Source organism: Myodes glareolus, chromosome 5 (genome assembly GCF_982192425.1).
Source record: "Myodes glareolus chromosome 5, mMyoGla1.1, whole genome shotgun sequence".
Classification (NCBI taxonomy): Eukaryota; Metazoa; Chordata; class Mammalia; order Rodentia; family Cricetidae; genus Myodes; species Myodes glareolus.
The window spans coordinates 12663833-12680524 of NC_142030.1; the positions used below are offsets into that span (position 1 = coordinate 12663833).

General features: G+C 46.1%; 1 protein-coding gene across 3 annotated transcripts in view; it reads right to left on the bottom strand.

The window, feature by feature from the left end:
- The window catches only part of Capn8 (calpain 8), a 71464-nt gene that overhangs the window by 24554 nt on the left and 30218 nt on the right, over positions 1–16692 (bottom strand). For 2 of the 3 annotated variants that reach the window (XM_048439542.3, XM_085687602.2), the window contains exons 3-10: positions 14015–14133; positions 13380–13513; positions 11636–11804; positions 10854–10937; positions 8629–8714; positions 6817–6891; positions 6135–6295; positions 1032–1207 (exon numbers count right to left, since the gene is read on the bottom strand). In XM_048439542.3, coding sequence (XP_048295499.3) covers positions 1032–1207; positions 6135–6295; positions 6817–6891; positions 8629–8714; positions 10854–10937; positions 11636–11804; positions 13380–13513; positions 14015–14133 — 1004 coding nt within the window. The remainder of the gene's footprint in view (positions 1–1031; positions 1208–6134; positions 6296–6816; positions 6892–8628; positions 8715–10853; positions 10938–11635; positions 11805–13379; positions 13514–14014; positions 14134–16692) is intronic. The other variant, XM_085687603.2, reaches the window with a different exon arrangement.

Genomic DNA, 16692 nt, shown 5'->3' on the forward strand with positions numbered 1-16692 from the left:
GCATTGATCAGTAAGCTAAAATAAACCCTTTACTAGGTTGTTTTTGTCAGGATATATTTATACACATACACACATGCACACGCACACTCACACACACCTGAAACCCTAAGTTTAAGAATATGATAAAGGGAGCTGGAGCAAGAATGTATGGGCTTGGCAACTGAATCTTTCCTTGTTACAAAATTTATTACAATACTTCTTATTATAATGCTTATTTTATGTGCATTAATTTACAGTGAGATGTTGGGCCTCCCAACGGCCCTGGGTCTTCCTGATTAGAATTGTATTTTTAACCAGGAAATTCACTTATAATAAAACCATAACAAAAAGTTAAAATCTGACTCCCCGTGGGATACATTGTATGGAGTCTCTGCCTGGGTAAAGAAGTAGCATGGTCCTAGCTCAATTGTCAAGTTATGAAGACTCGATTTACTGTATCAGGGAGACAATGTCCACAGAAGGGTAGTTACTGGAGAAGGCTGGCATCATGAACCAGGGACTGAAGTCTGAGACAAGAACCAGATGTGTTCCTCAACCCAGAGACTCTAGAACCAAAAATGACTGTGTGATTCCTCTTACCCAAGCTGGTACCTTATGTGTTTCAAATGACCTCCTATGGTAGACAGAAGGGATTATGTACATTTGACTTTTGTACCCAGCCACATTCTTCCACTCTGAAATGCATTTTATTGCACACATGTTTTTCACTCTCACATTCTGGGCTCCTGTACCCTGAGACACCTCTTCTTGGAAAAGAGTCTAATATGCAAAGTCGCATCGAGTTCTCACTGACAGGCAAAGTGTAATGAATTGTGCATCTGAGTGTTAGCAGCAAAAATTCCAGCCATAGGGATGAGTCCCTAACCATGGAACCCAAGCAACAGTAAGAGTTCTAGGAAAGTAAGGGAGCGAGGATGACATCGTATATAAGGATATTTGGGCAATAGAAATGATGAACGCCAATCACTGACTGAAACATCCCAATCAAAGACACCAGTATACCCCGACAGAGGAGCCTGGTTCAGCTGTACCTGGTAGACAGCGTAGCCTATGCTGAGCATGCCCTGGCCAATCCTCTTTTGTCGTCTGCGATTCTTCTGCATCAGACCCAGCAGCACTGTACAGCAGGGTTCACTGATGCCCTCCTCCTGGTCCTCATCCACCTCATCCAAATGGATTTTGAACTGGGGGTTGGTCCAGTAAGTGCCTGGAAGTCATCCAGTGGCAGTGGTCCAACAGGGGCGAGGAGATGAAGAAGGGAAATTTTTTAAAAAGGGAAGAGCCTCCATCATCCCCATGAAAGGCTAACGCTGGCCAGACTGCCTGGCGTGGTAGAAGTGGAGAGCGGTCCTCCCACCTCCCTGCCCTGCCCCATAAGTACATACTTAGAATGTCTATCTTGTCGGCTTGATCATCCAGTAGCCTAGAACTGTGGTGAAATCTGAGATCCTGTCATCCCAGGCTGCTCTGGGCTGCACCAGGAAGTAATATATTGCCTTCCTGGAAGCCTTCCATTTCTTCCTGTTCTTACCTGAAGACTCCACCTGGAGCAGCTCCTTAGGGAAAAGTGTGTCTCTGAGATGATTGACAGCAGAGTCCTGGGAGAACCAAGGAGGCCCCTGCCTGATACCTAGAAAGCCACTTGACCACCATGTGCTCCTCCAAGCCCAGAAGCCCTAGCTTTGGGTTTTTAACCCCATGAGGCCCTGAGACACAGCCTCTATCCCTCAGCCCAAGGAGCCACCCATGATGCCAAGTGTTGCAGCCTACTGATGAGACACATCGTTCAATAGTGTAAGAGAAATCACAGTGTCATTAAGCATTCCTGCTACACCACCTATGAATACTTAAACAGATGCCTTTTGAGTTGGGGAGATGACTCAGTGGGTAAGGGGGCTTGCTGTACAAGCAAGAGGACCTGAGTTCAGATCCTAGCACCATGTCAAAGTGTCAGTCATGGTTATGCATGTGTGTTGGGGGGATATTTGACCACACTGTGATTGCATTTGTGTTGATTAAATAAAATTAACCTTGAGTCAGAGGGCTGAGGTAGCAGCTAGTTGACAGAAAGTAATCATAGAGCATCAGAGACCACCTGGGAGATAGAGAGTCACAGGATGTAGTAGGACTTGGAGTGGCACAGGCCTTTTTAGGTTTGGTGAAAGGGAAGCATGGGTCTTCCATGGACACCAGCAACGAGAAAGTTGTTTCTCAGTCTCTCTGAGCTAGCAGGTTTTCACCCCAGCCTTGGTATCTCAAGTATTATTCATAATTAGAATGATAGAGATTTAGCCAAAACGACCTTTAGTGGCAGCGACAGGGCCAGTGCCTGTGGCCTGAGCTGTCAGGCTGCTGATAGAGAAACAGGCCGATAACTGCAGCATTGCAGTTGCTGACTGAGAGCGCAGTAGATTAAGGCGTAGTCACTGTGCTAAAGTTAAAACAACATTTGGTCCTATATAGGGTCTGAGGAAACTGGAAGAAAAGAGACACGACTTCCTAGTAGCCTGGTGCTTGTAGCATACAGAGGACAGTTTTGCTGTACAGAGAGCACTTGAGCAACCAGCACATCAAGTAGAAACAAGAAGCTAAGAAAAACACCTGACACAGTGCAGGCACCAAGAGCTGGGGCACTTAAATGCAGCTTCTAGTAAGATGCGGCTCTCAGTTAAATGCAGCTCTTGGCCATGCCCACAGGGCATAAAGCTCTCACAACTATTAACCTCAAATATTTTGCATTGGTATAGATTTTGATATATTGGTACAAATTTAAAGTTATTTTTGTTATACTGTGTGTGTGTGTTTCTACTGTTGTTTAAGGTATTGTACCTATGCATCTCATTTTAAAATGTAATGTATAATTAAGAAATACAGGTCAGTAATCATAAAAATCAAACTTGTAGTCATGTTAGATAGGTTTTCAAAGTTAAACAGATATATTTAGATAGATAGGTAATCTTCAAATTCTTCAGAGACCTACAGAATATTGCATTTATTTTAATATGTTTAATATTGTATTGTGTTTAATAAATTAAGACTTTTCATGACAGCAGGGCACATCTGCTCCTAGCAGCACCAATCTACTTCATAAAAGAATGTTGGATATTGAATAATCTCCATATAGAGTTTGCTTCCATTGTGACAAAGCTAGCCATTTGGGCAAGAAATTGTCCTTGCCTCAACTGCTGACAGTATAACATCCAAACTAGACATGTAGGACACAAAAGAAAGTATCTATTGAACTTTGCCAAAACAAGGTGAGGTAGTCCTTCAAAATTCCTGCTTCATAGAAAAGTTTGCCAGATATTCTGCAAGACAAGGGAAAGTGACTGCCAAACATTGCCAAGACAAAGTGAGACAGTCCTTCAAAATTTCTGCTTCATAGAAATGTCTGCCAGATAATCTTCAGCCTGTAGGCTGAAGATGGATGATCCAATGCTGCAGAGGAAACTTGGGTAACTATATATAGTTTTACTATATTAAAGTGAAAAACTTTTTATTTAGGCAAACGGGATAAATAACATAGGATAGAACATTTGTTTATGTAAAGATATGTTGTATTTGTTTATGCTGTATTTGTTTAACTATTAAAGATGTGTTGCTTTTGTTGCATTTGTTTAACTATGTAAAAATATGTTGCTATTTCACCTTGCCTGCCTAAGATACCTGATTGGCCTAATAAAAAGCTGAATGGCCAATAGCTAGGCAGAAGAGAGATGGGTGGGATTGGTGGGCAGAGAGTAAAGGGGAACCAGCCAGTCATCTGGGGGTCAGCCAGCCAGACATAGAGGAAACAGAAGAGAAGCATAGACAATCCATAGATGAGGTAAAGAACCTCAGAGCAGTACATCAATTAGTAGAAATGGGTTCATTTCTAAAGCTAGCTAGAAACAAGCCTAAACTAAGGATAAGCGTTGATAATTAATAATAAGCCTTTGTGTCATGATTTGGGGGCTGGTGGTCCAAGAAAACCTGCAACACATGTCCCTGTAAATGCAGTGCTATTGGGGTATACAAATGGAGGCAGGGATTGTTGGCAGAGCCCCAGGTTCAGTAATAGACCCTGTCTCAAAGGCTTAAGAGACAGAGCGCAAAAGAGCATGAATAAGAAGATGCGGATAAGGCACAGTGTGGATACTTAACATCTTCTACGAGTATGCATACACACACAAACACAAAGCAATGCTCCACACACGCGCAAGACACCTTTATTCAAAGGCAACTTTTGAACAGGCTCTCTCAACTTAGTAACTATCCAAGCTAGGCACAGAGGAGCCTAAGGGATCCGCCACAGACACACAACAGTTCTCTGATGGAATTGAGCTAAGGGTATAATTGAGGAAGCTGGGTCTGACAGACTCTACCATGCTAGGTTGTCAATTGCAACAAAGCATTGGGGAGGAGTGGATTAGGATGAGCAGGGCTTGGTGGGTGTTTTTACAATCTCTGCATGGCGGTGAAAACTCTGTAAAGCCACATAGCATTCTCCTATGTCCAAGGCCCATTCATTATTTTTTTCTTTAACAGTGAGAATACGTATTCAATTCCTCCTTCTCAGAGCCTGCATTTCTAGGTTTTATTTTTCCACTCAAGGCATAGGTGTATATAGATTTTAAGATCAAGTGTCTGTGAATTCCGGGGGAGACAGAAAATTCGGTAATCTTCTGTGCTTACTTCATTACCACGAGGCAAGAACAATCCATTTCTTCCTGACAGCTAGCTGGCAGCCCAGATGGGATTATGATTTGGTGCATGCAGACACCTTGGGCACCCCCTATGGTTCTGAGCTTCCAGAATGATCCATGCGCATTTCCTGTGTCTTTTCTAAGAGCTTGTTAATGGTGAGCATATTTTAATTTCTCCCAAATGTAGCATTACTGCAATCCCTACGTTTTTTGTTTACTCCTTAACAGTACTAGAGGAAGAGAATGGGCCATAAAAATAATCCATCCCATTTGTCTAACACTGCACAGTTTACAAAGCGCTTCCCCGTGTGCTCTGCACGGCAATGCTCCTGTGGGCCCCAGCGAGCTGGAAGGTAGGAATTATGAACCCTTGTGAGAACTGAAAAACTGAAGCTCCAGGAGAGGAATACCCCTCAGGTCTCACGACCTGACTGACGGGGGCAGGCCACCAGCTCCCGTTTCAGATCTGTCAACATTGGTCTTTGTAACCAGATGGAGATGGATGGGGAAGAAGGTAAGACCTTGTGCTCCCGGTCTGAACCCACATGGGGTTTTACAATGATGCTGCCATTTCTACAGCATGCAGTGCTCTCTGGCTGGGAAGAAAGCGGCTACCCCTCACCCCTGCATGGAGATACTGAGTCAATCAACACAAATCAACAGAGCAACAGCAAGCCAGGGAAGCATGGAGGTAGGGAACGAGCAAGAGGGGAGTGTGTTTTTCTTTCCTTTGTTTCTCCCGAGAGCTGGGGGTCATGTCTCAGTGGTTTCTTCAGCAGCTGACTCAGTGGACGCGACCTAGGAGGAGTCTACACAAGTACATGTTAGTCATCTGTCAAGAACCAGGGAGGCCGCTCTCACCTTTAAGGAGCCAGAGCTAATGCAGAGGCAGTGGTTTGCACAAGGACATCCCCGCCAGGGAGAGATCCCTGATGACCCCCCCCACCCCACTGAATGGAACACGACCCACACATAGCCTGTGTCTGTCCATTCCTGACTCCACGCCCTCACCCCTTCAGCCATAACTTGGGCAACACAAGCAGAATGGCCGCTTTTCTGAGTGCAGGCCACCGAAAACACTCAATTGTCTACTGACATCGTTAACTGCTCTACCCCCAAGTTCAATGTGGTGGTGTCAGCCAGCTGAACCAGGGAGGGTATGCCAAAGGCCAAGGGAAGAACAGGAGGCCTTAGTGATGGCCCAAGGACAGGCAGTGAGAAGAGGCATGCCGAAAGGACAGGGGTGGCTGAAGCATGGATGGTTTAAACAGGCAGGAGCCGAGACAAGGCCTCAGGTAGACAGCTGCAAAACCACTGTCCACCCTGGCTGGCCTGACCTCCAAGCCAGAGTAGAAACAGCACCTCAGACCCAAGGGCATTCATTATCCAAAGATCCATCCTAAAAGCCATGCAGCCCAGGGAGGAAGAGCCGGGTGGCCTTTGCCTCACCTGGGTAGTTCTGGCAGCCCCCAGCTGTGGAGCCTCGTGTCCAGCGGCCGTTGAAGAGCACCATGTTCCATTTGTGGGCCTCCTCACTGCTCAGGGAGTCTGGGGACAAGTTGCATATTTCCAGTCGAGAGAACTGCTTCAAGAAATCCGAGAAGGACATCCTGAAGAACAAAGGGACCGGAAGGAAGTGTGGATGAGGTGGGCTGGACCGGAAGAGAGATTGAAGGTCCAAGAATGAGCTCTGTTCTTCCAAACAGCTGTAGACTGCCCAGATCCAGTTCTACGGTCCAGGGACCCAAATAAGCAGGGCTACCATGTAAATTTGTCACTGTGGTCAATATCTCTGTTTCTGAAGAATCTCCCTCCTGTGTCTGCCAGCCATACAGAGTTAGGACCAGGAACCAAAGGGCAACCGCCCCCAGTAGGGGATACCAGTGCAGCCCTTGCCTCTAAGCTGTATTGTTTCAAGCTCACAGCGGGCAGTTAGGCCGTTGTGGGCAATGGCTTGGACATGAGAAGAGAGGTAGAATTATACTAGGGTGCAGGCGCAGAGAAAAAGAAAAGCCCCCATGCTAGGAACATCATCACCTTTCTGGAAATCCTGGCCTGAGCACCTGAGCACCTAGGGGTCAGGGAATAGCCTGACCCCTAGGAGACAGCCCTTCTGCACACAGCCTCTCACCAGAACTCTCCGTCCTCTGCTCTCTTGTCCAGCTCTTCCTTCTTCCTGGGATCTATGTAATTCCACTCAGGTGCTCTGTGGAGGGGGGAATAATGAGCCAGAGGCAGCCATTGCCAAGATGTGCAAGCTGTTTGCTGCAGCTAAATGTCCCCAAAGGACCACAGAAGGGACGCCCCCACATCAAGGAAAGGAGACAGGTATGAAGCAGGGTACCACTGAAGGCAAGGAATGAAGCCAAGGGCATGGGCTCCTACAGGGGTCATTGGGCATGCAGCAGAAACATAACGGTTCCATTCTAATTTTCACTCTCTAGGTAAGTTTTACATTCCTATTAAGACTCACAGACCTCTGACCATAGGAACAAGGCGGTCCTGCTGCTAGAAAGGCAGGTGCTCCTGTATCCATTAGGGACTTGTCACTCTGATCTTCTATCAGACTGGGGTGAATCTATTTATAAGAGGGCCCAGCCAGCTCCAGGGACACAGGTACTGTCCGCTTCCTAAGAAAACAGCTTTGATCATCAGGCCCAGTTTTATGGAAATTTCCTAGAGGTAATGTCACTCGGTGTCCTGCTGGTAGCCTTTCTGGAACAATGTACTTTGTTCAAATGCCATCTACAGCTGCCTGACCTTTACGGCTTTGGGCTTTCCTGAAATGTGCATTGTCTAGGTAAGTGAACAGGGTTAGTATCAATCCTAAAAAATTAACAAAAGCTTTTCCATGACCATACTCAACAAAAGCCCTGCTCCTCCCTCATCAGCCAAGAAGACAGCCAGACCCAACCTCCCCCTCCAGCTGACTTCTAAGCACTTGGGAACCAGCAGAAGTGTCCTGGGGCTTCTTAAAGTCATCAAGTGCAGTCGTGTGTTTGAAATGATTAGCACCGTGCTTAACCCAGTAGCAAGCAATCAATAAATGTAAACTTCCATGCTATGGTGTTGGTTAGGGAGTACTGAACATTCATTTAGTTAGTGCTGAGTCCCACTGTGTGGCTTAGTGCAAGCAAAAGTTATGGGATCTGGTTGAGAATTCTAGATCTAATCTAATCTCCAGGTAAGTTTGATTTTTGTTGTTGCTATTGTTGATGTTTCAAACTTAAACAACAGCAAAGCAGAGCTGGATGCTGAGTTCAGACACATCACCTCGAGCTTCCATGTCCTCTTTCTCCAACCACCAGTAGGTAAATAGTTCAGACCGTGGCTCTGGCTGGTAGAAAATGTTGGGGACACAGATGCCAGAGTATAGCCACCCCAGGCCCTCATCTCCCTGGACTGACTTCCCTTACCAGGAGACAGGCAGTACAGAGGTTGTACTTCCACCCAATAATCAACACCTACTCAAGAACTCATGGGTAAGGGGCACACCCACTCATCACTGCCTGGGTGGGCCATGGCTCCCAGGATCAAGGTTTGCCCAACATCTTTGTTTTTTCTTGGTACTGAGGAGAACAGTGTTTGTGGCAGGGAAATCTAATTACAAGTGATTGATTTTACCTTGTAGTACCCAGTTTGTAGTACCCAGTTTGGTAGGTAGAAAATAAGTAGAAAAAAATTCCACAGAGCTGCCAAATTTCCAAGTGTCAAGGCAGAAATTCATAATCAAAACCTGCAGCAAAAATGGTTCTATTCTACTTTTCCCTTCCTGGAACCATGGGATAATATTTCCAAAGCACACTGTGTCATCTACAGACAGCAAGTGCTGCAGAACTCGCTAAACAACAGATCGCATTGCTCATGGTGTGTGTTTTATGACCTTTACGCAGGGAGAGGTGATCACTGGGAGAGAGAGAAAGAGAGAGAGAGAGAGACCTACGCATCACTCCAGGCTCCAGACCACTCCACTTCACCCCACGGATTCCTCAATCTGATCAGCTTCTCTGGGCAGCCACGGAAATCCACCTGCAAGAGCCATACACAGGCAAATCACCACACTGCTGCAGCCTGGAGCTCATGTCTGCACCCAGGGCGTTCAGTGTTTCAAATATCTCCAAGAGACCACACTTTCCTCTGCTTGCCATGCTTGCTTTTAAGCTTTGGAAAAATTTTGTTTTCACAAGCTATTAGAACAAATGAAGAGCAAATCTACCACAAACCAACGATGTATCTACTTAAACGTAGGTTTAGAATTTGCAATTGATTAAGTTGGACCTTGTTCTGAATATCAGAGACAGCATCCTAATAAATGCCCCCCTAACAAAGCCAATAGCATGGAAGTTAACATTTATTGATTGCTTACTAGTTGGGTAGGCATAATGCTAAGCATTCCTCTGATGCATGATTGCTTTATTTAAACTTCACAGTTCGACTTCAACAATATGAGACTCAGAGAGGCCCAGTTATTCAAGATTACCTAGTCAGCTGTCTAGCTATCCCCTCCTCGAGAAAACTCATTAGACTTGGGAAGTAAAGAAAACGTGGGGGCCCAGGAAATTCCTGAAAGCTGTAAGATTTACAAAGCCCATCCCCAAGGCTATAAAAGCAGCGGGCAGTTGCAGGGCGAGCAGAGAGTCTCCATTGGATGCTGCCTGCAAGTCATGCAGGGAGCTCCAGGGGTGCAGTTTTCGTGTGTCCGCACCATGCTGGCTTTCTGGTGATGCAGCTGCATTTGAGTCGTCCATGCTCCTGTTGGCATGTAAGCCACATAACCACTGATTCACGGAGGTGGAGCTGGGCAGAATTGCTTCTTTGCTCTGTCTTCACTGTTGCCTTATCTGGTGAGTGGATGCTTGCTCACATCTCTCCAGGAAAAGGTAGGTGCCTAGCAGAGTGTCTCCAATGTCTAGTATTATAAATGCCCTCAAGTACTTATGGTAAAATTTGGTCACTGCAGTCGTGGGGCTTGCAAGTGGAGCTTTCAAGGGATTAAAACAGGAGATGGGGTTACTGTCTTTGCTACCTGAGTTCACTCTTCCAGTGTGAGTTCTCATTCTCTCAGGACTTGATTAGTTGTTAAAGGTATTATACAGCAAATGTGCTCTCGTTTGTCTCTCTTCTGAGTGTGCCCACTTACCCTTCTGATTGATGCTGTTATGAAGCTGCATGAAGCTACCCTGTTATACTTCCCAGACTCCAGATGTATGAGAAAACAAAACAAAAGCAAAAACTCTTTCTTTTATAAATCTAGATTCAGGCACTGTGTTATAGTAACAACAGAAAAGACTCAGCCACTACTTCACGAGCACTCACGTATGATCCGCATGCACCGCTGCACACATCCTGACACATATACACTTAAACAGGTCAGTTTAACAGACATTTAGAGCATCATCATTCCCGTCACACACTAGCCCAAAGTTTCCTCACACTCTCAAGTCATGTTTACGAAGTGGACTTGATTTAACAAGACCATGTCCAGGCGGAAGGCGTGTAGTGAGTGATGTCACCATTGCAATAAGCAGCAAGAGCTGGAGTCCTTGGTGTGTGGCTTTTTCTGCATGACCCCTCAGAACCCCAAAGAAAATTCATTCCTCAGCACTGTCTAGGTTGATGTATTTTATCTTTATCTTTTCGTCCTCTTATATTTATACTTCTAACTATAAACCAAATTATTCAACTTCTATCTGGATATAGGTGGACATATGAAATAAAAATCACGAATAGTAACGGGCCATGCTGGGACCAGAGAATGGAGAATATCTACATGCCTTCCACTATTAAATACCACCCCGAACACTGGAGTAGAAATCCTTTCTTCTTTTAGGGACTCCTACGGGTTTATAGTGCTTTGCCTACGTGAGCATTTGTCTGGGCTGTGTGTAGACTCTAACTAATAGTCCCTATGACTTTTCTGACTCTGTCTCAGAAGAGTCAAACTTAGCAGAAACCAGAGAGACAGAGCTTAGACAGTTCTCTGAGAAGCCAAGAGTCGCAGGGACCCTGTGGAGAACCCAAATCAACAGCTCATCTGTCTGGGGCTCTGCATCCCAGAGAAACTTGCCCTGAGCAAGCAAAGAAAGCTCCAAGGCAACTCAGAACTTCTCAGTGTGACCTCCTACTCTTGCTTGGGACATCCCAGATTTCACATTAACCCCTTCCTACCTCTTCGACTCCGGTAACAGAGTATGCATGACCCTTCACCAGCTTTTGCCTGGTGGTGGCTTCTGCTTCGGCTGCACTTGAGACCTGGTCAAGGAGAGAGAATCCGATCAGGCAGGGTGACCCTGACCTCTTTGGAGCCAGCACTACACTGCTTTCTAAAAGCACAACACACAGCCAGGACTTTCCTGGGTGGGACGAATGCAGGGGCAGCAACAACCCACAAATAGAGACCCATCTCTGGATGACCCCCTTTAATAAGCCAGGCAGGTAGCAAGTGATTGCCAAGCCTAGAGTGTGGCAGAGAGCATAGTTACAAAACAAAGCAAACAAACGAAACTACCCATTAAGACATCCAGACAGGAAAGAGAGCATCTGGGGCGATAGGTAACAACTGACCCTCAGGCTGATGGCTTCCAGGTCTGATCTCTAAGGCCACATTGGCATTCCATACTCCCAATCTTCCTGTCAGGACTGGATCCTCTATTCTTCAGGGATCTCCAAGTCCATCAAATATTGTCAGGTGCCAATTTGCTTTCCCACAGACAAAGATGATTTAGCAAAATGATGATAAGTAAATAGGAACTAGGATCCAGGGGACGAGGCTGTGCTATCTTGAGGAGTCTAGCCGTACTATTTAGAGGCTCCAACAGTTACCAGCAAAATATAATCTTAAAATGTGACTAACCTAGTTTCCACCCACTCATTAGATCTTCACCATTCCTGAATGCTATAAACCAATATGCTACCAGACCAAAGAGACGAAGGAAATAGTTGAGGCTCACGTCAATGGAGCACCCCAACAGAGATCCCGCACGGAGGGCCTTCCGGATGATGTGGTATAGATTGCCCGGGGGCTTCTTCAAGTCGTAAAACTCAGAGATGCCACCTGTAAAATCTTCAAACCCCTCAATTGTGGATCCCCCAGCAAGCGCCTCATAGGAACCATTGAGCCTGTTAAAAAAGAAAGAAAACAAGCACCATCCACAGCCATGAGCAACCTGATAAGGGAATCACGGGACATGGAAAAAGATGATGCCAGGATGTAGGCTAGAGGGCCAGGGAAAGACCTTGGCCAGTTTGACAAGTCCTTAGCCTAGAACAAGCACAGACCACTGTTTTAGACAGACGCCCCAGGATTTCACTAGGAACAGATCCTCAGGCAGCCCCTTTCTACGTCTCCCACTTGCTTTCAAAACCAAAATCCCTTCAGAATTGGCCCTGACTGCTTGGGTTTCTGGGGTGCCCAGGCACAGATAGGAACAGGGAGCCTTCCCTTGAGGTTAAGGATTGCCCTAACAGAATGAGAAATTTCCTGGAGTGACAGACAGCAAACAAGACTAACTCGAAGAAGCCTTTCGACTTGAAATGTCAGTCAGGAAAACGACACTCAAGGAATGAGCAGAAACTTTGCTGAGTTTGGAATAGTGGTATTTCAATTGTATTTTAATAAATAAAGCTTGCCTAGGGATCAGGGGAGTAAAACAGCCACACTGGTCAGCCTTACAGCCAGGCAGTGGTAACACACACCTTTGATCCCAGCAGCCTCACTAGTTTGCCATAGAAACCAGGCAGTGCATGCCTTTAACCCCAGTGGTGCACACCTTTAATTCCAGATCTAGAGAGGATTATGAAGTGGGAGGAGACAGCTCACACACAGTCTCAGTCTGAGATTCCTGGAGGCAGGATCGCCATTTCAGACTTAGGTTGAGGTAAGAGTCAATGGCTGGCTGCTTTGCTTTTCAGATCTTCAGATCTGACTTTTTATTGATAGTGCTTCAGTTTGGTACTAAAAATATTTCTTTTCTGCTGTGGGACAATGCACTTGAACACTTTAAAGATTTTTCATTCATATTGGTTCAGTAAAACACTGATTGGCCAATAGCCAGGCAGGAAGTATAGGTGGGGCAACCAGACTAGGAGAATTCTGGGAAGAGGAAAGTCTCAGTCTATAGTTGCCACCCGATGCAGAGGAAGCAAGATGAAAATGCTGCACTGAGAAAAGGTACCAAGCCATGTGGCTAAACATAGATAAGAATTATGGGTTAATTTAAGTTGTAAGAGCTAGTTAATAATAAGCCTGAGCTAATAGGCTAAACATTTTATAATTAATATAAGCCTCTGTGTGTTTCTTTGGAACTGAACAGCTATAGGACTAGGCAGAACAGAAACTTCCTTCTATAATTTTCCTCTTGTTCTTCATCATCATCATTTTAAACATTCGTTCATTCTGCCCCAAGAATGAATGAATGAATATATATATTTGTGGTATATTTGAGGATTGGACCAGGGCCTTGTGCATGCTAACCAAGACTCTATCACTGAGCTAGCTCTCCAGCCCCAGAGATGAGCTCTTAAATTCCCAGCCCAAATTTCCCTTTCTCTTGAGAGGGATGCTTTCTTTCTAGCCTATGTTTGTCTGGATGTTGGAAAACACTTGGCCATTGCATCCTGAGTGGGAAGTGGGAAGGCAGGCAAGAGCCTTCAGGGAGGCCCCAGGGTCTTCCAGCTCCTCGCCATCTCACTTACTTGGCATAGGCTTTCTCCAGGAGAGCACTCCAGAATTCATTGCCTTCTTCTGAGTGCAGAAAGAGCAGCTGCCCATCCTTGGTGGGGAGTCTGTCATCAATGACCACCTCCACCCACTCTCCATACTGCCAGAACTAGGGGTGGGAAAACAACCTGTGTCACATGCAGAAGCAGAGGGAGGTGCCTCAGCAGGTTCCTTGGCTGGGGTCCCCCCTGCTAGTGAGCTAGTCTCCAGGCTTGGTGAACCTTAAACTCCCTGAGAGGATTTACACACCTCATCCACACACAAGAGATGCCACAGGCACCAAGCAACATTTAGTCTTTCTTTGAGTCTGTGGAGAAGAGAGCTTGCTTGGTATCACCCAGGCAGCCAAAGTGGGTGACTCAGTCTGATATCTCCTGATCCTTAGTCCAGAGTGAGTCCCTCGTGGCCCCATGGCTTGAAGGAAGAAGGAAAGAGGATGAGTTTGATAGAACAGATGTATAAAGGAATGGCTCTCAAACTGGAGCGTGTACCCAAATCACCCAGAGGGATAACCTGACGTCAGTATTGGCCTCATTTCCAGAGTTTCTGATCCCACAGATTTGGATAAGATACAAAAGTGATGACAAAGGTCCCAAGCAAGGCCTGATACCTGGAAGTGAAAAATGCCTGCATAGTTCTTCTGGAAGCTCTGGTCCTTGGGGACCACTCGGTAAAGCAGTTTTTCATTCAAGGTGAGGGAGGCAATGGCTGCCAGAAGCCAACAGTCACCTGCAATAAACCAGGGGAGACAACAGCCGGTCAGGCGAGGCCCTCACTGTCCCCATCACTGCAGAGTTTATGTCTACTGTAGACTTACTTCGGCTGTAATACAGTTGCCAAGCGTGGGTTATGAATAAACAACAGAAAAGTACTTATCGGAGTTCAAGAGGCCGACAGAATTGGTATTGGTGAGAGCCACTTAGTGTTTCTACTTCTCTGCTTGGTACTATGTTTATGCATGACAGAAAATGAACAGGCCAACGGACCTGGCTAATTCTCCCACCCCAACAGAGGAGCATGGATGCCTAAGGTTCACTTATTAGTATGCTCACACGGGGTTGGGGCCTGGTACGGAGTCTTGGAAGAACACAGCCAACCAAAGAGCTCAACACCACTCTCCTAAGTCACGCGTGCGGGTTCTCCTCTCATGACTGAAGTGCACACACATTCCCCTCCTGAGGCCTCACAGGGAGAGTTTTACTCAGACATGGAAATGCTCCATTCATCCCAATCGTTGTGCCTTGTGCGCCATCCACTCACAGTTCCTGGGCTTCCAATCAGTAGAACGGAAATTGAGAGAAAGGAACTGTCCTCTTTGTTCCTTTTGTTGTCAGCCTTTGATTGGGTGAAACATTGAAGCTATGCAGGAGCACATAGGTATGCAAGCGAGTGAGCGAGCGAGTGAGCGAGTGAGGGAGTGAGGGAGGGAGGGAGTGATTGATCCTGTCCCACGATGGCCTTGGGTAATGATAGCTGACTCTCCATGATCTTGATCTGTGTAGAGTATGATGATCCTTTTATATTTCGGAGTTCACCGTGAGAGCTTTGGTTAAAATACCCTTGAGATATTGATTAGCATGAAATCATCATAATTCTGAAGCAAAAAGAAATGGAAGTCAAGAGAGGTTAAACAACCCAGGGCTTGCTTTGGTCACTTTGAACATCTGAGTAAATTTAGAAGCAGATAGAAAGCTCCCTCTGTGAGACAGACCTCTAAGGCCCCGAAAAGCCACCTCCTGAGGCAGCATCGCTGACTCCCAGTGACATCAAATGATGACTCACAGGCCCAGACACTACACACTCACCTTAACCTGCTGAGTGGGAGGGGCTAGAAGCTATATAATTTTGCTCACACCTGTGTATATGTTCATGGTACTGCAGAAAATGTCCTTAGTGTCCCTCCCACTGTACAACACAATACTCCCTCATACTGCCCAATCCTACCTCTTTCTTGCTGCACTGTAGACACCTGGCCCTAGAAGTCTGAGGCTTAGTGACACAGTCCTTGTTTCTCTTATTCATCTGGGTCTTCTGCTCCAACACCTCCTTGAGTGTTCCAGGCATCACTGTCCCCATATGAAGGATTAGGCCCTCTCAACCTTAGCCGGAGATGTCCCTTTCTGCAGTAGGCACCAGCACAGACTCAACTGGTCAAAGTGCTGAGACTACGAGATCGGTGAGTGCTCAGGCCTAAGTGGGACGTATATATCACTCCTTCCCCCAGCAAGGCTCAGAAAGCGCTGAGAATGATGGGGCAAAAAGAATATACAAGCCCAAGTCACCTACCATGAAGCTGCCAGGTCAGACATGCTGAATCTTTCCTGAAAAGGGGGAAATGATGGAGGAGGGTCACCTGTCTATGTATTACTTTCATTGGTTAATAAAGAAACTGCCTTGGCTTTTGATAGGACAGCAGCTTAGATAGGCAGAGTGGACAGAACAGAATGCTGGGAAAAAGAAGCAGAGTCAGGGAGAGGCAGAGAGTCACCTGCCATGAAGCTGCCAGGTCAGACATGCTGAATCTTTCCCAGTAAGCGACGACCTCGTGGTGAGACACAGATTATTAGAAATGGGTTGAATCAATATGTGAGAGTTAGCCATTAAGAGGCTGGAGGTAATGGGCCAGGCAGTGTTTAAAAGAAAAAAAAGAATATACAAGCCAAAAGGTGGGGAAAAGTGCTGTGGAATGCTGGCTCCTAGACACAGCGTAGCCTTGGCCTTCATGTAGTCCCAAGACTCTGGCTTCTGCACAAGGCCTGGGCAAAGTCAAGTTAACAAGGTCACTCAACTGTCAGCACCCAGGATTAGTTAGACTCTGTGGGTTGTATTTGTTAAAGAAAGGAAGAGAGGAAGGAGGGAGGGAGAGGGGGAGGGAGAGAGGGAGGGAAGGAGAAGGCTAGAGAGATGGTTCTTGTAGAGGACCCAGATTTGATTCACAGCACCCACATGATAGCTTACAATGCTCTTTAACTCCATTTTCAGGGATTCTATACCTTCTTCTGACCTCCACAGGCATTACACACATACTCATCACAGTGCACATATATACATGCAAACTCATATATATATGGGAAGGACAGGTGGTGTAGGAGTTCCTTCTGTTTGTGTGTTGCTTTCATTGGTTAATGAATAAAGAAACTGCCTTGGCCTTGATAGGGCAGAACTTAGGTAGGCGGGGCAGGGGAAGCTAGGCGAAATGCTGAGAGAAGGAAGGCAGAGAGGGAGAAGCCATGGATTCTCTGCTTGAGATGGATGCCCATTAGAATCTCCAGTAAGCCACAGCCATGT